General features: G+C 54.3%; 1 protein-coding gene across 1 annotated transcript; it reads left to right on the top strand.

Moving 5' to 3' along the window:
- Nucleotides 1-210: 210 nt before the first annotated feature.
- Nucleotides 211-8,541, top strand: ADGRG5 (adhesion G protein-coupled receptor G5). Its single transcript, XM_036441241.2, has 10 exons — nt 211-215; nt 482-638; nt 1,381-1,497; nt 2,421-2,534; nt 2,744-2,896; nt 3,748-3,869; nt 4,070-4,338; nt 5,358-5,475; nt 6,098-6,375; nt 7,000-8,541. Exons 1-10 carry the CDS (start codon nt 211-213, stop codon nt 7,098-7,100), a joined length of 1,434 nt encoding a protein of 477 aa, XP_036297134.1. The 3' UTR covers nt 7,101-8,541.
- The last annotated feature ends 15,239 nt before the right edge of the window (nt 8,542-23,780 follow it).

The following is a 23,780-nucleotide window of genomic DNA, read 5'->3' as shown; positions in this document are numbered from 1 at the left end:
TGCCCCCACCAAGTTTACCGTCTGCTTGGGGGCCCTTAGCTATGGGTGTCAGGAAACCAGGGGCAGCATCGTGGGTCTCTGTGCATGTTTTCTGGAAGGGGCTCTAGAGCTCAGACTGGTCTCCTCTCGAGTCTGTGACCCAAAGGCCGAGCAGCTCTGGCTGAGAGAGAGAGACCAATGCGGTCGACTGGCCAGGGAAGCCTGGGGACTATGGGGTACTGCAATCAGTCAACATGGAGCAGGCAAGGAAGGCTTCCTGGAGGAGGTGTCAACAAAACTGGGACCTGAACGAGAGTCAATCGGGAGAAGGAAATGAGTGGGGTGGGGAGGGAAGAGTGTGCCAGGGGCACTGTGTGCGCGAAGGTCCACAGGTGGGAGTGACAATGAGTGTGGGGAGAGGAGAGCCCTACCCTCCCATGCTGTCTGGACCCCCTGTCACCCTCCCCCCATTGCCGGATCTGGTCGCCTCTCTCGCCCCCAGGCTCGTCCACGGTCTGGAGGACAGGCTGCTGAACGCCAGCTTCGAGGACTCCAGCCTCATCGTGCAGACGCACACCATCCAGTCGCTGGCCTTCAAGCTGGGCTGCGACTTCGCCGGCCTGTCGGTGGACAGTGATGCTCTGGATCGCGTCCCCCAGGTCAGAGGTGACCAGGACAGGGGGTCGGGGGCGGCCAGGGCCTCCACCCCAGAAACTCTCCAGGTGTGTGAGGTCTGAACGTTCCCCAGGATCCGTCCATCGGGGCTCTGTCCTAGGAGCTGAGTTGCTTTTTCTGTAAAACTAGAGGCCCGGTGCACGAGGTTCATGCATGGGTAGGGTCCTTAGTGGCTGCCGGCTGCCTGCTGCCGCCACCTCCATCCTCATCCCCTGGTTGAATTCCCAGTCGAGGAGACAATTTGCATATTAGGCTTTTATTATATAGGAGGGGGCTGGTGTTCCTCCCGGGAGGGACAGAAATGGGGGTGTCCTGTGGCCCCTTTAAGCCAGTGTCCCCATCCTGCGTTTGCAGAGCTGGTGGCTGGCGGCAGTGAGAGCCGTGGGGGAGGCCAGGGCATGAGGCTCCTTTTAGGATGAGGGTGTGATCCCTGCTGAATGCCTGGGTGGGTGAGTGGGTGGGGGAGAAGCTCCACCCTCCGGGGGCCCAGTGGGTGAGGCAAGTGACCCAAATTCAAGGCCAGAGCTGCCTGGAGGGAAGACCTGGGTCTCGGCAAGTTTGGAGGAGGTGCAGCCGGGAGGAGGGTGTTGCAGGGGGAGGCTCCAGGGAAAGAGAAGCCGGGGAGAGGTTGGGAGGAGTGAGGGCCAGGGGAGCGGGGGCCAGGGGAGGTGCTGGGGTGGACCCGGAGGCCTCAGGAGCCCCGCTCAGCCTCGCTGGACCCCGCAGACCTGGGCCAGGCATGCCATGCAGTTTCCCACGGAGCTGACGAGGAAGGCCTGCCGGACACGCCGGCGGGAGCTGCGTCTCATCTGCGTGTACTTCTTCACCTCCAGGTTATTCCAGGTCAGTTTTTCCAGGGGGGCCCGCTGGGGGGCGCCGGCCTCTTCCGGGGGCACGGCAGCACCCATGCCACGGCCTGGGCTCTGGGGGTGGGACCAGCATCAGAGGGACCAGCCCACTTGCCTCTCTCTGGGACTCCGTTTTAGCAGAATGGTGGGCGTCAGTGACAGTAATGTGCAAGTGAGACCGGAGAAACCTACTTCTGTGTGTGCATGTCCCCAGGCGGGAGACGGAACAAGGCCACAAGGTCCCTGTCGTCAGAGAACTCTCCATCCTGAGCGTTATACTAGGACCGTGGAGATTTATTTTTATTTAAAACATACATTTTATTGATTTTTTTTTTCCAGAGAGGAAGGGAGAGGGATAGAGAGTTAGAAACATCAATGAGAGAGAACCATCGATCAGCTGCCTCCTGCACACCTCCCCACTGGGGATGTGCCCGCAACCAAGGTACATACCCCTGCCCAGAATTGAACCTGGGTCCTTTCAGTCCGAAGGCCGACGCTCTATCCACTGAGCCAAACCGGTTAGGGCTAGAGACTTAATTTTAGCTCAAGGTTGATTACAACCGTAGAGATACCAAGCGATGGGTGAGTCAGGGTGGGGGCGGGGTTGCTCCAGTGGGCAATCCGGGAGGGCTTCCGGAGGAGGTGTCTTTTCACCCTGGCTTTGAGAGTGAGTTAGGACGGTGATGAAGTGGAGGGTACACAGCGGGGGGGAGGAGGAGCAGGAGGGCGGTCAGAGGACTGCTTTCCCGGCGGAGGGAGCGGCGTGTGTGAAGGCCGGGAGGCTGGCTCGTGTTGGCCCTATGAAAGCAGGCTGCTCTTCTCACCCAGGGAGGCGGGCCTGGAGAAGGGGGGCCCTGGGACCTTGTCCGGGTCTCCTCTCGTCCCCGCCAGTCAGCCCTTCTCCTGTCCCCCTCCCAGCAAGACAACTCTTCTCTGCTCAATGACTACGTCCTGGGGGCCCAGCTGGAGCGCGAACACGTGGACAACCTCACGGAGCCGGTCAACATCAGCTTCTGGCACAACCAAAGCCTGGTACCGTGGGGACGTCCCCGTGTCCACCCCGTCCCATCCCTAAAATTAAGTCTCTAGCCCTAACCGGTTTGGCAAAGCCCAGCCAGTACCTGGTAAAAGGTTGACAAGGGTGCAGTCGAGTCATCTTTGGGGCCCCCATGATTTCCAGACCCTGATCTCTCCCCTGAGCCCCTGGGATGCACCCAACCCCAGCGTCTCTCTCCCCTCAGGAAGGCTACAACGTGACCTGTGTCTTCTGGAAGGAGGGAGCCAGCGAGCGCCACTGGGGGCTCTGGAGCCCCGAAGGCTGTCGCACAGAGCAGCCCTCGCCTTCCCAGGTGCTCTGTCGCTGCAACCACCTCACCTACTTCGCCGTTCTCATGGTACGCATGCTCCCCGCCGGGCTGGGGGCGGTCAGAGTCGCAGAAGGCCCCACACTCAGGACAGAGAAGCAGGGCAACGGCTGGACATCCAGCTCACATGAGCTTGGGGGTGGGGGTGGGGTGGAAATTGGTGGGTTTATGTTCCTGAAAAGGCTGTGTAGGCTTCAGGTATGGCTTGATCCAGGGGCTCACTATCACCAAGACAGGCCTCCTGGGCTGCTAGCTTTTAGGCCAGTGGAATGAGAGATTCTCTTACTCATTTCTGCCGGTCACATTCTTGAGTGTGTCACATGCCTCTCCCGTAACCAATCACCGTGGACAGGAGGAGGGAGGGCTCTCGCAGGCCGGGAGTGATGCACCTGTGCACAACAGTGGGCGAAATGGTGGGTCCACCCAGGTGTGTGGACAGTGAGGGAAGGGAGATCTCAGAGGGGCAGGAAGTTAGGGAGGTCAAAAAGCCACTGTGTCTGCCATGGCTTTTTAAAAAAAATATATTTTTTATTGATGTTTTACAGAGAGGAAGGGAGAGAGAGAGATAGAAACATCAATGAGAGAGAAACATCCATCAGCTGCCTCCTGCATGCCCACTACTGGGGATATGCCTGCAACCAAGGTACATGCCCTTGACGGGAATTGAACCTGGGACCTTTCAGTCTGCAGACCGACGCTCTATCCACTGAGCCAAACTGGTTAGGGCTGTCATGATTTTTTTTTTTTTTTTTTGAGCCAGGGCCATGGTGAGGATTGGGGGGCAAGGGGCTTGGACCCGGGGCCATGGCAGGTCTCTCCCACTGAGCCCGGCGGGAGGCATGTCCGTGTCCTGGTCTCCAGTCCCCCATTCTCTCCCACAGCAGTTCTCCCCGGCCCCGCTGCCGGCGGAGTTGCTGGCGCCTCTCACGTACATTTCCCTCGTGGGCTGCAGCATTTCCGTCGTGGCTTCCCTGCTCAGCCTCCTGCTGCACTTCCACGCCAGGTATGCCCGGCGCCCGGCCTGCCCGCCCCGGCCGCTCAGCACGGTCCCCCAGGGCGGGATGGGTCTCCCCTGAGGGCGGAGGTTGGCTCCCTGCCCGCCTCCACCTGTGTCCCCCCCATTGTGTGTCTGTGAGTCCGGGCCTGGGTGGTGTCCCCGGGCCACCGAGGGCCATGCTCCCCCCCCCCCCCCCACTCCCGCAGGAAGCAGAGTAACTCCAGCACACGCATCCACATGCACCTGCACGCGTCCGTGCTGCTCCTGAACGTGGCCTTCCTGCTGAGCCCCGCGCTGGCCGCGCCCTCCGTGCCTGGGGCGGCGTGCGTGGCCCTGGGCGCCGTCCTGCACTTCGCGCTGCTCAGCTGCCTCACCTGGATGGCCATCGAGGGCTACAACCTCTACCTGCTCCTGGGGCGCGTCTACAACATCTACATCCGCAGATACGTGCTCAAGCTCTGCGCCGTGGGCTGGGGTACGCCCGGCCTCCCGCCCCTCCTGCTCCCCGAGACTTCCGGCGGCACCGAGCACCGGCCCCGCCTGTCCTTCTCCTTCCCTTCCTCCTCCTCATGGTGGCCATGCAGGACCCCGTCCCCATCCCTGACAACACCCCCCACCTCTTCCTACGGTACTGTTCTTATCTCACGACCACCGCCAACACCACTCTCTACCAGCTCTACCTCCATCACCTCTACTACCATCACCTCCACCACCCTTCCTCCACCTCCAATACCACCCCTTCTTCCGTTACATCTACCTCCATCACCTCTACCTCCAACACCACTCTCTCTACCGGCTCTACCTCCATCATCTCTACTACCATCACCTCAACCTCCAACACCTCTACCTCCACCACCACCATCACCTCCACCACCATCACCTCCACCACCCTTCCTCCACCTCCAATACCACCCCTTCTTCCGTTACGTCTACCTCCATCACCTCTACCTCCAACACCACTCTCTCTCTACTGGCTCTACCTCCAACGCGTCTACCTCCACCACCACCATCACCATCACCTCTACCACCTCTTACTCCATCACCTCTACTTCCAACATCCCCATCACCTCCGCCACCATTTTGACTACATCCCCACCCCCCTCCATCATCGCCACCATCCTCACCCTCACCCTCACTGCTGTCTCGCGCACCACTGTCATTGTTGTCTCTAGCTGCATCCTGGCCCCTCAATGATCTGTTTCTCATCTGCTCTTCAATCCTCTCTCCCGTCAGCTCCCCAGCGTGGCCACCACTGCTGCCGCCACTGTCCCACCTCAGAGCCTCACCCCCTCACCTGGGAGAGCAGCCTTCTCTGAGCTCCCCAGGATGATTGCTCTGAGGCTGGACCACAGGACAGGGGCGGGGGGCTCGGAACAGACTCTTTCTCTCCCCACTCCTTTCCCCGTGGACTCCTGTCTCAGCAGCACGGGGCCCCACCGCCAGCTGGTCCCTGGGGTCTCCTGGCAGATGCTGAGCCTCTGTCCCCCTCCGCAGGGGTCCCTGCCTCCCTGGTGCTGCTGCTCCTGGCCATCAACAGCTCCGCGTACGGCCGCCACGTGATCCCGCTCTCCCACGGCCCGGGGACCGGCGCGGGCGTCCAGAACACGTCCATGTGAGTGCGCGCCGGGCTGTGGCAGGAGAACCGCGTGGCCCCGAGGCCCCGGACGGGGTGTCCGCAGGCGGGGCGCTGGCTGTGCCTTCTGGAAGTGGGTTCCCGGAGCCCAGAGGCGGCTGCAACCCCCTCAGCTCCTTGGCTGTCCTCACGCTGACAGTCAGGACACAGACTCTGGGCTCCGACCACAGGGCTTCCAGTCCCATCTTCGCCTCTTGATAGCGTGTTTCTAAGCCCGAGCCTCGGTTTCCTCATCTGTGGAATGGGGACGGTTCCCGCCTCCGAGGCAGAGTCCTCACGAGGATGGACTGGGCTAAGAAAGTGTGTGACACAGTGTCTGGCCGGGAGGGAGAGGTGATGGAGGAAGAGGTGGTGGAGGTGATGGTGATGGTGATGGAGGCATCCTGGGAAGCAGAGGGCTGGGCAGGAGGCCCTGGGGCTGCCGGCAGGGGCCCCGGATGGCAGTGGGTCCTGCAGTGGGTGGGTGCCTGCCTGGAAAGCCGGCTCAGGACTTCACCCCGTGTGCGGTCAGGCCAGAAACAGGAGGCCTGAGTGGAGACACTGGCCCGGGTTCAAGAGGCAGAGCCACGGTGGGCGCCCTGACCCCCGCCCTCCCCCGCAGGTGCTGGGTGCGGAGCCCCTGGGCGCACCGTGTCCTGGTCGTGGGCTACGGGGCCCTCACCACCCTCTTCAACCTGGCGGTGCTGGCCTGGGCGCTGTGGACGCTGCGCAGGCTGAGGGCGCGGGGAGAGGTGCCCGGCAGGCCTGCCTGCAGGGACACGCTTACCGTGCTGGGCCTCACTGTGCTGCTGGGCACCACCTGGGCCCTGGCCTTCCTCTCCTTCGGCGTCTTCCTGCTGCCGCAGCTCTTCCTCTTCACCATCTTCAACTCGCTCTACGGTGGGTCCTGGGGTGGCCGGGGGCGGGGGGAGATTTGGGGGTGCACACCTGGAGGGTGGATGTTCCCTGTAGAAAGGCTCAGATCCAGCCGAAACAGGTGTGGCTCAGTGGATAGAGCATTGACCTGCGAACTGAGGGGTCCCAGGTTTGATTCCGGTCAAGGGCATGTACCTTGGTTGCGGGCACATCCCCAGTGCGGGGTGTGCAGGAGGCAGTTGATCGATGATTCTCTCTCATCGATGTTTCTAACTCTCTATCCCTCTCCCTTTCTCTCTAAAAAAAATCAATAAAATATATATTAAAAAAAAAAAAAAAAGAAAGAAAGAAAGAAAGAAAGAAAGAAAGAAAGAAAGAAAGAAAGAAAGAAAAGAAAAAGGCTCAGGTCCAGGGTGAACCGGAGGCTGAAATCCAGCCCCAGGAGGAGCTGGTCGGGGGCTCCGTCCTCCCAGAGCAAAGGTCCCTCTGGACTGCACTGGCTGGTCCTCCCACTCCCGTGCTCCACCCCCCACCCTGGCCTCCCGCCCCAAGGAATTCTGGGAATTCCAGGGAGGCCCAACTCACCCAGCCAAGGAGGATCCCGGGAGAGGCCCCCAGGACGCTGCCTGACCAGCCCTTCTCCCGCAGGCTTCTTCCTGTTCCTGTGGTTCTGCTCCCAGCGGTGCCGCGCCGAGGCTGAGGCGGAGGCCGAGAAGGAGGCGTTCAGCACCTCCCTGATGATGCACTAGCCTGCCCCCCGGGCCGGAACCCCAGCCTCTCCGGTGCCTGCACCCCGAGGCCCCGGCGTCCGCCAGAGAGGGTGGTGGCCCGCCACCGGACACCAGAGCCCTGTGCCCTGCAGGAGGCTTTCCCGGCCCAGAGTGCCCGCCGCATTCTACCCTGCGGTGGGTCCGACCCCAGGGGGGGCAGCCAGCTCTACCCGGTGCCTGGAGCCTGGTGCCTGGCGCCTGGAGCCTGGTGCCTGGCTTGTGGACAGAGCTCTGGCCTGGGAGCCAGGAGGCCCCCTTCCGAGGCCTGGCTCGGAGTCTGACTGTGTGACGCTGGGCCTGCCATTCCTCACGGACCCTGGGTGTCCATGTCTGACATGAGGCAGGTGGCTCTGGCCCTGCCTAGACTGAGAGCCTCGTGAAGCCTGGACAAGGCCGGGAGGAGGGGGGTCACCGTGGGCCCCCCGTGATCTGCATCTGCCGGCTGCTGGGCCTGCCTCCTCCCTCCGGCCACATCCCGGCCCGGGGCCCAGGCCTCAGAGACCCATGCGCTGTCGGAGACCTCGCCAGCCTGTGCACAGGCCTCTTTCCCTTTAATTTGACCCCCAGCTCCATGGCCACAGCTCTCAGAGCCCAGGAAGCCCCGTCCTTCCCAGAGGCCCCTCCTCCCTCCAGGGCTCCCAGGTCTCCAAGGCCCTTTGGACCAGCGGCCGGGCCGTGGGGCTGCGGGGACAGGAGGGGAATGCCTCTTTGCCCTGCGCCTGAGCCGGCTGGGCCTCAGGGGCCGGCTGTCGGGCGGCCGGGTAGAATTGGATGTCCCTTGCTGGGGGTGAGGATGTGGATTCTAAATCCACGGTCAGGCCCCTGGAGCAGAGAATCACCGCGGCCCTTGACCTATCTGTTCAACCCTACCTGAGGGAAACGGATGGAGCCGGAGCCTTTCCAAGACTGCACACCAGGGGGCGCTGTGGACATGCGCTCGGAGGCTATTGGCCCCAGAACCGCTTCTGGAAATGCTGGGAACAGGACCCACCCGAAAGAAGGGTTCTGCCTCCAGGACTGCGCCTGCTGAGTGACCAGGAGGAGGGCTGCCAGCACGTTCACAGCCATTTCCCTCTTTACCAACCCAGCTGCCCGCTCTGGCTCTCGGGCTCTCAGGGCCCAGCTCGGGGCCACGGGACAGATTTTAATGACTTTGAAGGGCACAGGGAAGGGATGGGAGCTGGGTCCCTATGGCCGTGCCCTCTGTTCATTCCTCGGTGCGCATAGCCCCTCCCGAGGTGGTAAGTGGCTCTGGAGCCAGACAGGCGGGGCTCAGAGGCCAGCTCCGCCACAAGCCACCCAACCTCCTCGTGCCTCAGTTTCCCCACCTGTGCACCTAGGGGCAACAGGAGGACTGCTTTTGGAGGTTACACGAGATGATCCGTGTAAAGAGGCTCAGCACAGAGGGAGAGCTCAATAAACGTTACTACGGTTACGGTGAGCACGTTGGCCATTACGATGAACAGCGTCAGCTGGGTCTCAGAGGCCAGCCTGCCGGAGCCCCAGGTCAGCTCAGCAACCTCGCAGGGCACATTCTGCTGCCCCTCGGCCTGGCCACCTCCTCCCCCTCCCCCCGGCGTGCCCTCTGCTCCAGCCCCGCTGGCCTTCTGCTGGGTTAGGAACTTGCCCCACACACTGCAGCCTCCCATTCCCCAATCCTCGGCTCTCCTGAAATCCCTGTGGCCCTCGACGGCTTCTTCCAGGAAATCGCTCCGATTGCCCTGCAGGCAAGTGTCTTTCCCGCGCTGACTCCAAGCAGAGTGTGCCCCCACCTGTATCGGGGTGATGTGAGCCCCCATTCAGGCCCCCCTGGCTCAGCCCAGCCTTGCCCTGTACAAGGCTCCCCAGGACTTGGGGTAGCTCCCATGCTAATTGGGGTGCTCAGGGATCACAGACAGCCCCAGCCCCTCTCTTGGGCAGCTCTGGGGAGCGGTGACCTAGGCTAGGTTGGCAACCTAGTGATGGGGGGCCTTGCCCGGACCTCCCTTTTCACATGCTCCCTTCCCCCCTGCTGGGGGCCTGGGGTCTAAGGCTATTCAAGAGAGGATGTGGCCACCGTGACAGGAAATGGGTTTGGAGGTTCCAGGAAGTGGCCCCAGGCTTGTGGCCCGGAACCCCATTGGGTCCAGGCTCAGGGATGGGACCACTTCCAGGAAATGCCCCACCGAACGTGGGGGCCGGGAGGAGTGACATTTATTAGACACTAGTTTACTTCAATAAAACCGCCCTTTTAAAAAGAAGCGATAGGAGAAAGAGAAACAGAAATCTACCATCCCCATGGGCTCTTTCAAGTGCGTCTCCTATCATGGACAGGAGAGCTGGAAAATTTGGACCGGGCATAGATTTGAACCGCAGGAGCACAAAGCTCGCTCTAACGGACATCGATTGCATCCTGCGTCCCGCAGTCACATTGGTCTCAGCACTTACGGCCCATTTTAAAATATTGATTGCATGCCAGCTTAGAAAAGCTCCCAGTCTCTCAGAGAATGGACACAGGCAGAGCTCACTCTGTGACTGCGATGGAGTTAGACAGTAATGACAAAAGAGAATTTAAGAAAAGCCCGTATGTTTACAGATTTGTCACCGGGACCATCAGATTGGGGCGTCCGGAGGCAGACGGGGGCGTGTTTGGTGGGGAGGCTCACAGGCCCGCGGGCGGGAGGGGCCGCTGGGCACTCAGAGCCGGTGGAATTGGTTGTGCATGAGGGGAAATGTGCACGGGACCGCTGCCTCACAGGACGCTCAGCAACGAGTGTGAACAGCGTGCTGTGTGTGAACAGACTCGGGGTGCAAAAACGCCGCCTTCCGCTATTACTTGACATCACCGCGACTCTAACCCCCACCCTCCGCAGGAGCAGGCCAGTGGGTCAGTGGCTTGGAGAAGGCGTGTGGGCTCAGTGACAACCTGGGAGACGGGAGGAGCCCGGGGAGAGAGCCTTCAGCTCACCTCCCGCCCTTCCCGGTCACTGCTGATGTCCTTGGACTCAAGCCCATGGGGTCTCTCTTTAAAAAAAAAAAAATTATTTGTATTTTTGTTGTTGTTAATCCTCACCCAAGATATTTTTTCCTTTGATATTTTTTTAAGAGTGTGTGTAAGGGAGAGAGAGAGACAGAGAGAGAAACATGGATGTGAGAAAGACACATCAATTGATTGCCTCCCACTGGGATGGAGCCTAGAACTAAGGCACGTGTCCTTGACCGGAATCGAACCCAGGATCTTTCGGTCGAAGGCCGATGCTCTCACCACTGAGAAAACCATCAGGGCCCATGGGCTCTCTCATGCTGGCTCCCGCCCTGCCCCTCCCCAGGCGTCCTGGCCCGGGAAGCTTTGCTGAGGCCAAGAAGCTGCCTCTCAGAGATGCGCAGACCTTCCTCCCAGCTGTCCGCAACGGTGGGAACCTCTGGTCTCAGGCAGGTCCTGGCTTCGTCCCCTCCCGAACCCCCCCCCCCCCCGCCCGCCCCAGCCTCCCAAGGAGCACCCCTCCCCCTGCCCTAGAGCTAGAGCTGGCTGTTTCCTTAGGCGGGGGTGTTAGGGCAGAGTGGAGGGTGTTAGGTCAGGGTGGGGGGGTGTTAGGGCAGGGTGGGGGGTATTAGGGCAGGGTGAAGGGTGCAACCCCGCCTGGTAGAAAGCTTTCCTATGAGAGGGAACTTCTAGCTGAGACCTCAATGTTGAATAGGATGGGCTGGGGGGTGAGGGAGGGGGAGAAGTGTGTTGGCAAAGACTTGGGGTTGAGATGGAAAGAGGAGGGAGAAAGCGGGTGGGCTTGGAGTGTAGGGTGGTGGTGGGAGGGGCAAGAGGGAAACCAGAAGGGTAAGAAGAGACGGAGGGAGGGGCGAGGCTCCGAGAGGTGTTGGGAGGTGGGACCCCCAGGGCGGAATGCCTGACTGGACATCCGGGTTGGAGTGGGGTGCCATCAAAGCTGGTACTTGGGGTCCTGGGTGGTTGGGGGGGCCTGGCTCTAACGGGTGTGGAGCCCGAGAAAGAAGGACAAGTGACGTGTGTGTGTGTGTGTGTGTGTGTGTGTGTGTGTGAGTTTTATGGGTTCCGTTATTTACTTTTAAAGATTAAAAAGATTGTGAACTATCCGAAACCGGTTTGGCTCAGTGGATAGACCATCGGCCTGCGGACTGAAAGGTCCCAGGTGTGATTCCGGTCAAGGGCACATACATTGGTTGCAGGCACATCCCCAGTGGGGGGGTGTGCAGGAGGCAGCTGGTCGATGTTTCTCTCTCATCGACGTTTCTAGCTCTCTATCCCTCTCCTTTCTTCTCTGTGGAAAATCAATAAAATATACATATATTAAAAAAAAAAAAAAAAGACTGTGGACTAGAGAGCACGCACAGGGTAGACACACAACTTCACGAAATTTGCAAAGCGAATGCCCATGTCCCCGCCAGCCCAGAACCCCAGCCCCCTCGTCCTCCATCCCACCGCTCCCGGCCCCGGCGAGGGAAACATCCTGGTGTGAGAGGCACCGTTTCCTCGCTTTTGATCGCTTTACCACGTGAAGCGGCCTCACCGAACAATAGAGGTCCGGTCTCGCCGGTTCTGGAAGAAGACGGTGTAAACAGAACCAGCCTGCCTTCCCCTCCCCGTTCCGCCTGCCAGAGTCACGTGTGGAGACGTCGCGTGTCCGTGTGGCTGCTGCGTGCTGTTCCAGCCAGGACCACACCCCCCACGTGGTGCGAGCCCCGTGTCCTTCCTGCTGATGGACCTCCGGGAGGTTTGCAGGTCGGGCTTTTGTTGGGAGCAGTGCGCCGTGAGCATTCGCAGGTGTAAGCGGTGGTGCGTGTGCATGTGGTTTCCTCCAAGCTCTGTATCGGGGGCAGAACGTCTGGGCTGCAGGTGGTAGGTATCTTCAACTTCACAGACGACGCCAGCTCTCTGAAGTGGCGAAGCGCAATGAGAGTCCCCCCGCCTGTGAGGTTCCCAGCTCCCCGGTGCCACCCTTGGTACTGCGAACCTTTGGCAATCCGCTGGGCGTGTAGCAGTATCTCATCGCTGTTGTAAATATAGCATTGCTGTTGTAAACGAATGAGAGCACCTCTTTTTTTTAAAAAAAATATTTTATTGAGTTTTTACAGAGAGGAAGAGAGAGGGATAGAAAGCCAGAAACATCGATGAGAGAGAAACATCGACCAGCTGCCTCCTGCACACCCCCCACCGGGGATGTGCCTGCAACCAAGGTACCTGCCCTTGACCGGAATCGAACCTGGGACCTTTCAGTCTGAAGGCCGATGCTCTATCCACTGAGCCAAACCGGTTTCAGCGAGAACACCTCTTGGTTTATTTATTGGCTGGTTGATCTCTTCTTTTTTTACCCCCTCCCCCCAAATATTTTGCCTGTTTTCTACCGGGTTGTGTGTCATTGTGACAGATGCCTCGGGTGCCAGAGTCACTCTGTCCTCAGCCACTGTGTGGTGGGCGAACCTCCCACTGTCAGAGAGCCAGGCTGTCTGTCTACAGGCCACCCCCGGGTCTTCTCAACACTGTGGAAAAGACTGGAATGGGAGGGCGAGGTGTAGCTGATGGAAAGGTACCCCAGCCTCCCGACCTTCATAGCAAGGACTCCAGCTCCTCAGAGGTCACGGAGGCCCCACTGAGCAGGCGGGGCTGGGAGCCAGGCGGGGTGCTCCCCTGAGGACCACCTCATGCCTCTCTCAGGTTATGAGAGGTCTCCAGGCACCTGCTCTGGACAGGGCCTGGGCCAATGGGAGCGTGGTCCTTCCGTGGAGCAGCCAATGGAAAGCGAGCTCGGAGGGGTGGGCGGAGCATCCGGGCCGCACCTGGAGATGCATCTTCCTGGCCCACTGTCCCTGCAAGGGGCAGCACACAAGGATATTTTTTTCTATTGATTTTTTTTCCTTTTTTGAGAGTGGGAGGGAGGGAGGGAGAGAGAGAGAGAGAGAGAGAGAGAGAGAGAGAGAGAGAGAGAGAGAGAGAGAGAGAGAGAGAGAGAGGGATCAAGGTGAGAGACACATTGATTGGTCGCCTCCTGCATACCCCTGACCAGGCTTGGGATTGAACCTGCGACTCTGGGGAAGTGGGGCGCCATATTGGCCAGGACAAGGTTACAGACTTTTAAAAAATTATTATTATTTTAATATATTTTATTGATTCCAGAGAGGAAGATGAGAGAGGGAGAGACAGAAACATGATGAGAGAGAATCACTGAGCAGCTGCCTCCTGCACCCCCCATGCCCCCACTCTGGGGATCGAGCCCGCAACCCAGGCATGCGCCCTTGGCTGGAATCGAACCCCGGGACCCCTCAGTCTGCAGACCGACACTCCATCCACAGAGCCAAACCAGCCGGGGCGAGGTTTACAGACTTTTATACCAATATTCCCCGGGGTTATCTGTGTGTGCCCAGTCAAATCACACGAGCACTAAAAAATCCCAGCTGGTGGCAGAGATGTGGAGTGTGTGAGGGACTTGACCTGCTGTAGCTGGAGGGGCCACGCGGAAAGCAGGAGAAGGGCTGCGGGCAGTCGCTAAGAGCCAAGACCTGCCTTGGCTGAGAGCCAGCAGGAAAATGGGATTTCGGTCCCACAGTGAACTGCGTGGGCCCGTATTCAGCAAAAAGCCGTGACGTAGACCTGCTCCCAGCGCCCCCAGAGAGCCGGGAAGTCCTGATGAGCGGCTCCATGATTTCCACCCAGGCGGAGGGCCAGCTGAGCCTCGCTGAGCCCAATGGGTTTCCAGAAGAGTGAGCTAACAGATGGGCGTTGTCTGAAGCCATTAAGTTGTCATTCTTAGGGCAGCAGTAAAGATAATACAATGTGTATGTGTGAAATAAACAGACTTGTTCCCACTTAAAACAAAACAAAACAACAACCCACAGAAAACAAAATACGCCCTTTCTCAGATTTAGGAAGTTCTTTTCTATTTTTAGTGTGCTAAGCCTTTTTGTTTTTTTTAACCAGGAGTGGATATTGAGCCCTAACCGGTTTGGCGAAGTGGATAGAGCGTCCTCAGCCTGCGGACTGAAAGGTCCCAGGTTTGATTCCAGTCAAGGGCATGTACCTTGGTTGTGGGCACATCCCCAGTAGAATGTGTGCAAGAGGCAGCTGATCGATGATTCTCTCTCATCGATGTTTCTTACTCTCTCTCCCTTCCTCTCAAAAAAAAAAAAAAAAAAAAAAAAGAGGGGATATTGAATTTTGTTGAACAACTCTTTTGTGTATATTGGTGGTTAGAGTATTTGCCTTTAATCTATTGATATTGGGAATAAGATTTTTTTTCCTAATGTTAAATTTGCCTTGCAAAAGCCAATTTTAATTTTTGTTGACTTTCTTAACTGTATGTTTACTTTCTTTTTTTATTTTATTAATTAGTGCTATTCTATATATATATTTGCCTTATATTTTAGGTTTAATTTAGTCTTCATTCTCTATTGCCTTGAGATGGATGCTCACCTAATTAAGGTTAAGCCTTTATTCTTCTCTAATATGTGTTATGTATTTCCTTAGAAGTATTACTTTAGAACAATTTACTACCAGTGTTGATAGGTGCTATATTTTCATTACTGCTCTGTTAGAAATATTTTTATTTTGTAATGGTGTCTTCCACCATTGCCACCCCCTCCCATGCCCAGGCCCCATCGCCCCTACGGCAGAGAGCAAGGATCTCTTGGCTCTGGAGAAAAATGTCGCCCCCTTTCAGCAGGAAGCAGCTACAGAAGGTACCAATGCCCCCTTTCTCTGAAAGATTTCAGAGCCAAGATCCTTGAGCGGGTGGGGATGTTGCAGGCAGTTAGAGTGACGTGAGCAGAGCAAGGCTGATAGGCCGCGTACAGTGTACAGCGTGGAAAGATCATCAGCGTGGAAAGCCCCCAGCTGCCTATCAATGGATAATCCATTAGACTAGAGTAGGGGTGTCGAACTCAATCAGAGAAGGGGCCAAAATCTAAAATCCAGCCTAAATTGCGGGCCGAATGGTTTACTGAACAGTCATAAACTGTCATTGTGATGGAAACGCAGCAAAGTGCAGTGATGACAGCGCGGTGCGGGCCACATTGCAAGGCCTGGCGGGATGGATTTGGCCCGAGGGCCTTGTGTTTGACACATGTGGACTAGAGGGTGGGACCTTGCCCCCAGGGTGATTTGGTGCTGTCAATCGAACCTCCTGACCTTTCCCCCCTAGAGATACATCTAGGCCTCAGTTGTATTTAAGCTCCAGGCTCAGATAAACAGCCAAACCAGCCACGGCTGACGTCCGGACCAGCTGCATTGAATAAAGAGCCCTGCCCTGGTGCCGGCCAATCAATCAATGGAGACCACAACCATAGACACCTGGGAAACTGCTGACTATTAAGATCTTTCTCTCGGGCCTCCTCAAATCTCCACCCTGAAAGCCGTAGGACTGAGGACCAGGCGCTCTCCCTCCTGGGAGCATGCCCGATGCCTTTCCTTTCTCCCTTGCCCTCTCCCAGGCACCTTACCATCAGCTTCCTCACTCCCACACTCCAAGGGCCCCTTCCTTTACCTCTATAATTTGTTTCCTCAGCCCATTTCTTCCAGGAATTACCTTTTCTACTTCTGTAATCTACCCAGTAAATGTCCGCTTACAAAAAAAAATAAATAAAGTCTTTAAATTTTTTCCAAAGCTATGGGGATTTCCTAGTTATTATTATTTTTTATTGATTTCTGGCTTAATTACATTGTGGTGAGAGGAAAAACTAGCTCAATGATTTACATCCCTTGAAATGTATTAAGATTTGCTTGGTAGCTCAGAACAGTGGTCGGCAAACTGCAGCTCGAGAGCCACATGCGGCTCTTTGGCCCCTTGAATGTGGCTCTCCCACAAAATACCACGTGTGGGAGCTCACGTACAGTGAGATTGAAACATCGTGGCCCATGCGCAGAAGTCAGTTTTCGGATCTCAAAAGTAATTTCAATCATTGTCCTGTTGCTATTTGGCTCTGTTGACTGATGAGTTTGCCGACCACTGGCCCAGAATATAGGCTCTGTTTATAAGTGTCTAGATGTGTTAGGGGCAGAAATAGAATTTTGGGGACTAGCTATTGTTATGGGAAATAGTAATCATACTCTGTTACCCGTGGTTGCCTGGTGTTGGTTAAAGAAATGACATTCTGATCTGGCTGGGAGTTGTATGTCCCCGGAACTTGGGAGTCAACCTTGGACCTGGGAGTCAACCTTGGAATGCGGTCCATCCTCAGGGAAAGATTAATCACCACGGTGTTGCCCAAACAATGGAGTCCCTCCCGAGCCTCCTACTTCCCCATACCTGTAATCCCTACTTCCCCTGTAATCTTTGTCCTACCCAATATAAGCAGCTGGCTTATGGGGGGCTGCAGAGCAGATTTTTGTGGATGGTCTGCTGTTCTCCCATACTTCCTGCATCATTGGGATAAACGCTTATACATGATTCAACCCTGTCTCTGCTGAATTGGCTCAAGTAGTGACAGGCAGCCCGGACGCATTGGCTGTCCGGCTACAGATGTGCTTGAAATGTGTATGTCACAATTGTCAAGTGCAGGGTTCTGTTTATGCTCATTAAGTCCAGTTTATTAGCTCAGCTCTCCAAATCTATGTCCTTGTCTCCTTTCTCTATGAAATTGAAACGGGTGTGTCTTAAAATCTCCTATTATGACTTTTGATCTGTCTCTTTTCCCATGTAGCCCTAGGAAGTTCTGCTTTGCATGTTTTGAGCTTATGTTATTAGGTAAATACAAATTTAATATTACACCCTCCTAGTCAAGTGAACTTTTATCATTATACTAGAGGCCTGATGCAAGAAGATTCATGCAAGAATGGGCATTCCTTCCCCTGGCTTTCTTCCCCTTTGCTCTGGGTGGAGCCGCCTTCCCAGGCTGCCCAGAGGCCCCACCCCACCCCACCCCACCCCTGGCCACTACCCTGTTTCCCCAAAAATAAGACAGTGTCTTATATTAATTTTTGCTCCCAATGATGCGCTAGGTCTTATTTTCAGGGGATGTCTTATTTTTCCATGAAGAAGAATACAGTACACATTAATTGTTAAATGAAAATAAAGGAAATTTATTACCTGTATACAGTACGGTAGTACGGTAGTTGTCAACACAAACCAGACAAACTGTGAATCCTACAGTATCAAGAATTTACTCATTTATTCAATGACAATCATGTCATCATCTTCTGGAACATCATCATAACAATCCAATTCCTGAATTTCCTGGTGAATTTCCTGTGACTCCATTTCTTTCAGAATCAGTGGACCAAATCTGTCATGTTTAGCAACAGCACTGTCTTTAAATGAGTACTTCTTATCAAGGTAGCCTGCTTGCACTGCATTTGCAATGCAACTGTCAGTGATTTTCTCCCATGAATTCTTCGCCCAAGTCACAACTTCTTGCAGTTTAGGTTTCACAAAAAGGGCACAGGGAAGGCATCTCTCCATTCTATTTTCAATGTAGTCATTAATTTTCATTCTGAGACAGAGCCTAGGGGGGCCTAGTTTTCGGGGGGATGCCTTATATTTCACTCAGAAGGAAACCTGTAAGTAGGTCTCATTTTCGGAGGATGTTTTATTTTCGGGGAAACACGGTAGATGCCTGTGTATGCAAATTAACCTGCTAGCATTGTTGGGCTAATTTGCATACTCACTCCTGATTGGCCGATGGGTGTTGTGAAGGTACAGTTAATTAGTATGCTACTATTTTATTAGGTAGAGTCTCCACTGGTAATGCCTTTTGCCTTAAAGTCTATTTTGTATTTTAGGAGTATAGCTGCATCAGCTTTCTCTTTACTACTGCTTACTGTTATTACTTGAAACTCTATTCTTATGCTTTAGATATATCTGTTCATTTTCAAATGGCTAATCCCCCCCACACACACACATCTGAAATTCTTTGCCTTTTATATAACTAGAGCATTTAGTCCATTGATCATTAATGTAAAAACATACACATGGGCACGTTACATGTAATGTATATCTATTGCAGATATTTACAATTAAATCCGTCACCCTGTTTTGTGCCACTTATCTTACTCCTTTTCATCTTTTCTCTGAGCTTTAAAACACTGCATGTATTTTATCCTTTTTTCATTTCATTCCCTTAGCTGTTCTGAAATGATATATACCAGACTGTTGCCCTCGGGGTGGCAAAGTGCGTGAATCGGTCTGTAGCTACCAGTTCTCAGAACAGGCTGCTGCTTCCCCTTCCTCTTCGTTCCTGCCCTCCCCATCCCTCAGGGTCGGGGGGCAGGCGGGGGCACATGATGTAGTGCCAGCTTACCCTTTTCCTGAGGGGAGGCTCCCAATCTACACGGAGAGGCTTTGCTTTAAGACTCTCCGGCCTTGACTGGCCCTTCCCTTCCCTCCTGCTCATCCAGAAAGCACCCGGACCTGAGCCCACGCACGCGGCATCCGCGCATGCTCTTTAGAACCAGAAGTGGCTTTGGCGGTTCAGTCATGTTGCTTACATCTCTGGTTTATATTTCCCCCTTGCACTCGCCTGCTGTTTTCCCACGGTCTTTTTTTCTTTGTTTAAACTTTTCTACACTTTATGGTATTTTTCTCAGCATTTTATTTATTTTTATTTTTTAAAATATATTTTATTGATTTTTTTACAGAGAGGAAGAGAGAGAGAGAGTTAGAAACGTCGATGAGAGAGACTCATCGATCAGCTGCCTCTTGCACACTCCCTACTGGGGATGTGCCCGCAACCAAGGTACATGCCCTTGACAGGAATTGAACCCAGGACCTTTCATTCTGCAGGCCGACGCTCTATCCACTGAGCCCCAAACCGGTTTCGGCTTTTCTCAGCATTTTAAACCGTGTTCCAGGGGAAAACCAAGCCTGCCATCCCCGGCCACGGGAATCTCAAGACCCGTTTCAGATGCACTGAGTTTGCGGGTTTAAGGGGACACATTTGTCAAATGGCCACATCATGTTGAGTCGCATGGAAGAAAATATTCTTTTTAAAAATATATATATTTTATTGATTTTTACATAGAGGAAGGGAAAGGATGAGAGAGTTAGAAACATGGATGAGAGAGAAACATTGACCAGCTGCCTCCTGCACACCCCTCACCGGGGATGTGCCCGCAACCAAGGTGCATGCCCTTGACCGGGTTCGAATCTGGGACCCTTCAGTCCGCAGGCCGACGCTCTAGCCACTGAGCCAAACGGGTCAGGGCAGAAAATACTCTTACAATGCTAGTTTCTCTATGTGTCCAACCGATAACTTTGTCCCCATTGCTAGGAATCTGTGCTCTCTGGGGTTGGGTGAGCGGAAACGAGGTAGATACCTTGGACCAGGGGTCTTCAAACTTCTCTCATTATGAGAATCACCTGGTGGAGGTGTTAAAACACAGATTCCCAGATCCCAACTATAAGAAGTGCTATCAGGAATCTGTGTTTTAATACCTCCACCAGGTGATTCTCATAATGAGAGAAGTTTGAAGACCCCTGCCTTGGACAGAACTCAGGGGAGGTCAGGTGACTTCCGTCCTTGGGGAGGCAGAGAAGTGGGCAATTCCCCAACCAGTGGCACACCTGGCAGGGACCCCTCCCCTGTCCATCTGATCCTACTTTGCCTTCTTAGAAGCAAGGAGCTGGACCTGCCTCCTTCGTTCTCCCCGGTGGATGGCTTAGGAGACAGGAGTGGGGCGGGGGGCTGGCTGTGTGAAGCCAGGATGGCCCCTCTGACTGGCTGTGTGACCGCGGCCTGGTCTGTCTCCTCTCTGGGCCTCAGTTTCCCCATCGGTGAGCTAAGAGGAGGGGCCAGTCATCCCTCTGTCTGCCTCCAGCTCCATCTGACCTTTGGAGATGGGGGTGTGATGGCCAAGTGCCAAAGTCTGCATGCGGAGGTTCAGGGGTCGTGGTTGCCGTGGTTACCCAGAAAGGGCCCAGGCTACGTGCAGTGAGATGAGTTGAAGCTGCTCGCAGAACCCACAAGCTTGAGAAGTGCGGATCCCCAAACCCACGCTCTCACACCCGTGGCTCTTGAAAAGGTGTTACCCAGCAGCTGGTTTGGGCGAGCAGCTTCGCATGGGAGGGTGATAATAGGGAGATTCAGTTTTTAAAATACTTTTTTTTAGTATGTTTTTATTGGTTTCAGAGAAGAAGGGAGAGGGAGAGAGAGAAGCATCTATGATGAGAGAGAATCACGGATCGGCTGCTTCCTACACGCCCCACAGTGGGGATGGAGCCTGCAACCCGGGCGTGAGCCCTGCCGGGGAATCAGACCGAGACCTCCTGATTCATGGGCCAACCCAACCATTGAGCCACACCAGCCAGGCAGGGAGATTCATTTCCAATGAATAGCCTTTCCTTCATGATGGGATGTGACCCTGGCTGTTTTTACACGGGGATATTATGCTTTCTTTGAAAAGCAATCCGTTAGCATTCAATTAAAAAAGATCCAGAGATTTAAAGGAACACATGAAGTAAATATTTGGCAGACTTGATATGTAGACTTGGGGAAAACTGTGAGAACGAACTTGCCTGCCTGAAGTTGGGGAGACCTGGCCTGGGTTACCCACTCGCTTTGAACCAAACAGGTCCAGGGGGGTGTTTGTCACCCCAAGAGAGAAGTCCGTGCCTGGAGGGGAAGTTGGCTCTCGCTGCAGCTGATTGCTGACTCCTCTGGAAGTGTTATCAATGCACTGCACACACTCCCTTCAAAAGAGAATTATGGGTGTCGGGGGTGGGCGGGGAGGGGAGGTTGACAGCCAAGGGGGGGAAGGAACTTTCTGGAAAGATAAAAAAAGGTTGTATAACTCGATTGGTGTTTGTTACATAAATGCACCTGTTTGTCAAGTCACCGACCTGTGTTTTTTTTTTGTTTTGTTTAAACCTGGAAGTTCCGTGGTAGCTTTAAAAAGCTGATTTGAAAAACAAAACATCCAAAGCCACCGATGTTTGTTCGCATCAGGAGCCGCTCAGATGGTGGTCAGTTCTGAGTTCTGGGGCCTGCGCTTCGCTTCCCTGGAGTACATTCTAGCTCCCATTTAGATATCATGTCCGCCGCTGCCAAAGTCAACATTTACATTTCTGCCCCCTGCCAGTCACAGCAGGCTGCTTCCGATGTCAGAGAGTGGCATTTGGCAACGGGAGATCACAAGTCATCAAGGCGATGATGGATTCCTCATTAGACGCTGTTGGACAATTGGTTCTCCATTTAGGAGGAAATATTAGACCCCTACCTCACACCCTATAAGCATATGTGAACATTCCAGATGGATTAAAGATGGATGGAATAAATGCTAAAACAAAACAAAACCTATAGAAGTATTGAAAGGAAATAGAAGATATTTTAAAAAAATAAATACCAACCAGAGAACACTAAGCCATGAGAGCCAAAACTCATACAAGGAATGGCACATTTGACTATATAGTAAAGTAATCCTTTCTATGACCCAAGACACCAAGAAGTTGGCTAAAAGTCACGCAGTAGACTGCAGGAAAAATACTGTCTCAGATGTATTTAAAAGTGAAGAATTTAAAATATATACATTTTTATTGATTTCAGGGAGGAAAGGAGAAGGAGGGAGAGAGAGAAACATCAATGATGAGAGAGAATCCTTGATGGACTGCCTCCTGCACATCCCACAGTGGGGACTGAGCCTGCAATCTGGGCCTGTGCCCGGACCGGGAATCGAACCGTGGCCTCCTGGCTCATAGGTTGACACTCAACCACTGAGCCACGACGGCCGGCTGAAGGACTTCAATATGAAAAGAGGTCCTGCATATCTGTGAAAAAATGAGTAAGTCAGTGACCAAAAGCCAAATTAAAAACTGGGTCAAGGATCTAAACTTTTGTTTCACACCAGAAGAAACGAAAATAGATAAGGAAGTTATGAAAGGTCTGTGGTCTCCTTCACACTTATAAGTGGGCACATTGAAACGATGACATCACTCCTGTGTCAGTGAGAAAAAGTTGCAAATCTGTGGTATCGTAGCAGTGGAAATTCTAACCCGTCCCGCCGTTCTTTTGACATGGTTTCTGTAAATACCCAGTCTGACTGACATGTAGCTTGTAGGGAAACAGCGTGTTGGTATAAGAATTCTAGTCGGGAGATGCAGTCGCTGGCCTTCAGTCATGCCAGCTCTGGGAGATTTGCTGACCTTTCAAATGTGACAGATCCTCCCTTCCTCCAGGGGATGGACGGAGGTAAATCCTACCTGCAGCCAGACAGTCCTGAGCACTGAACCACCAATCAGCACCTGCCAAATACCCTAAGCCCCCCGATTCCTAAGTCCCTAGGTCCCTAATCACAGGCCTTACATGAAACCACCAATCATCGTGTGCTCAGTGCCTTAAGCCCAGTCCCCTTTCTTCCCCTTAAAAGTACATGGACCCCGGTCTTTGCTCTCTTCTGCTCTCTCTCTCTCTCTCTCTCTCTCTCTCTCTCTCTCTCTAAGCAGCTGGCAGTGGTACTCTTCTCTTCAATAAAGCCTATGTCCTGGCATCCTGGTCTCCGGCCCTCTCTAGTTCATCTTTCATACTGGTGCCAAAACCCGGGATCGAACCAGGGACCTTTCCAGGTGTTTCATCTATCACCCCTCCAGCTGGGACTCTTTCCTTTGAACCATTGGGCTTCTGTAGGAATCAATAGGGGCCACGCGGTGGTCGGCCCGGCAGTGGGACGGCTCGGTGGCCACGAAAAATCCCAGGTCCCCCGTGTGGGATCTGGTTGGAGTGCTCTTTGGGGTTTTGGTATTTGGACTTGGGGGGATTGTTTGCTTTTCCGGTTGCCCTTGTCTGTGGGTTGTCTTTAATTTGGAATGTTGTTGCTTGGAGACATTTGCTTAGGAATCATGCTGCTCTACAGCGGCTGCCTCCTTCCTGTTTGTGTCGCTGTCACCACTATTTTGCAATGGGAGTTGCTTTGTCAAAGGCCTGCGAGCTAGGATAAGATCTCCTACGTGCAAGCTTTCTTGTTGCTACATCCTAAAAATTCTACTCGGAAGGATCTGCATGGATGAAGGGGGAAGGTCTCACGCCCCTCCCTGAGAGTAGAAGAAAAATGTGATGAAATAAATCTTTTAAACACCCTGAATCCTCCTCCCGGAGCGGTCTGGGGAAATCCAGACCACGCCCGGACCCAGGGCAGACGGGGGAGCAGCAGGGGCAGTGCCCCACCTCAAAGGGAAACACATATTAATAGGACTTTCAAATTCCAGCTTCTGGAGGTTGGGGAGCGGGGGGGGGGGGGGGGGGGGGGGGGGGGGGGGGCGGAGGGGACTGCTATAGTCCTGGGAACAGACTGTGGGACCTGCTATCTCTTCTTCTCCCCCTCCCTCTGCCCCACCTTTTCTCCCGTCTCCCAAGAATGGTCAAGGCCATGCTATCGCTGTTGTGCCTCCTGAAACTGTAAGCATATTTTCCAACGGAAAACAAGCCCATTCCCTAAAGTTATGAAACGTCATTCACAAATTTGCCAATCTGAAGACTGCTAATGGCTTGCTTGCATCTTTCCGTTGTCACTAAGAATTAAGGTTTCTGAGAACTGAGAATTCTACTTAAGTCATGGCTTTGGTAATTGACAGTAGGTTGCTATAAAGTTGATTATTTCTGAAAAAGTTAAGGCATAAACAGGCCCAGGCTGGCGCCGCTCAATGGTTAGAGCACCAGCCCACCGATTCCCGGGCCAAGGGCATCATTCCTGGTCAAGGGCAGGCACCTCGGTTTCAGGTTCAATCCCCGCCC

This window comes from Pipistrellus kuhlii, unplaced genomic scaffold (assembly GCF_014108245.1).
Source record: "Pipistrellus kuhlii isolate mPipKuh1 unplaced genomic scaffold, mPipKuh1.p scaffold_m20_p_17, whole genome shotgun sequence".
In the NCBI taxonomy this organism is placed as follows: Eukaryota; Metazoa; Chordata; class Mammalia; order Chiroptera; family Vespertilionidae; genus Pipistrellus; species Pipistrellus kuhlii.
Note: the sequence above shows the minus strand (reverse complement) of the source record. Positions and strands in the feature narration are given on the sequence as shown.

Bases quoted from the DNA above. Each gene is read 5' to 3' on its own strand.
- ADGRG5 (XM_036441241.2), top strand. The intron at 1,498-2,420 runs GTCAGTTTTTCC...TCCCCCTCCCAG, and splicing joins TCACCTCCAGGTTATTCCAG to CAAGACAACTCTTCTCTGCT. The intron at 5,476-6,097 runs GTGAGTGCGCGC...CCTCCCCCGCAG, and splicing joins GGCGTCCAGAACACGTCCAT to GTGCTGGGTGCGGAGCCCCT.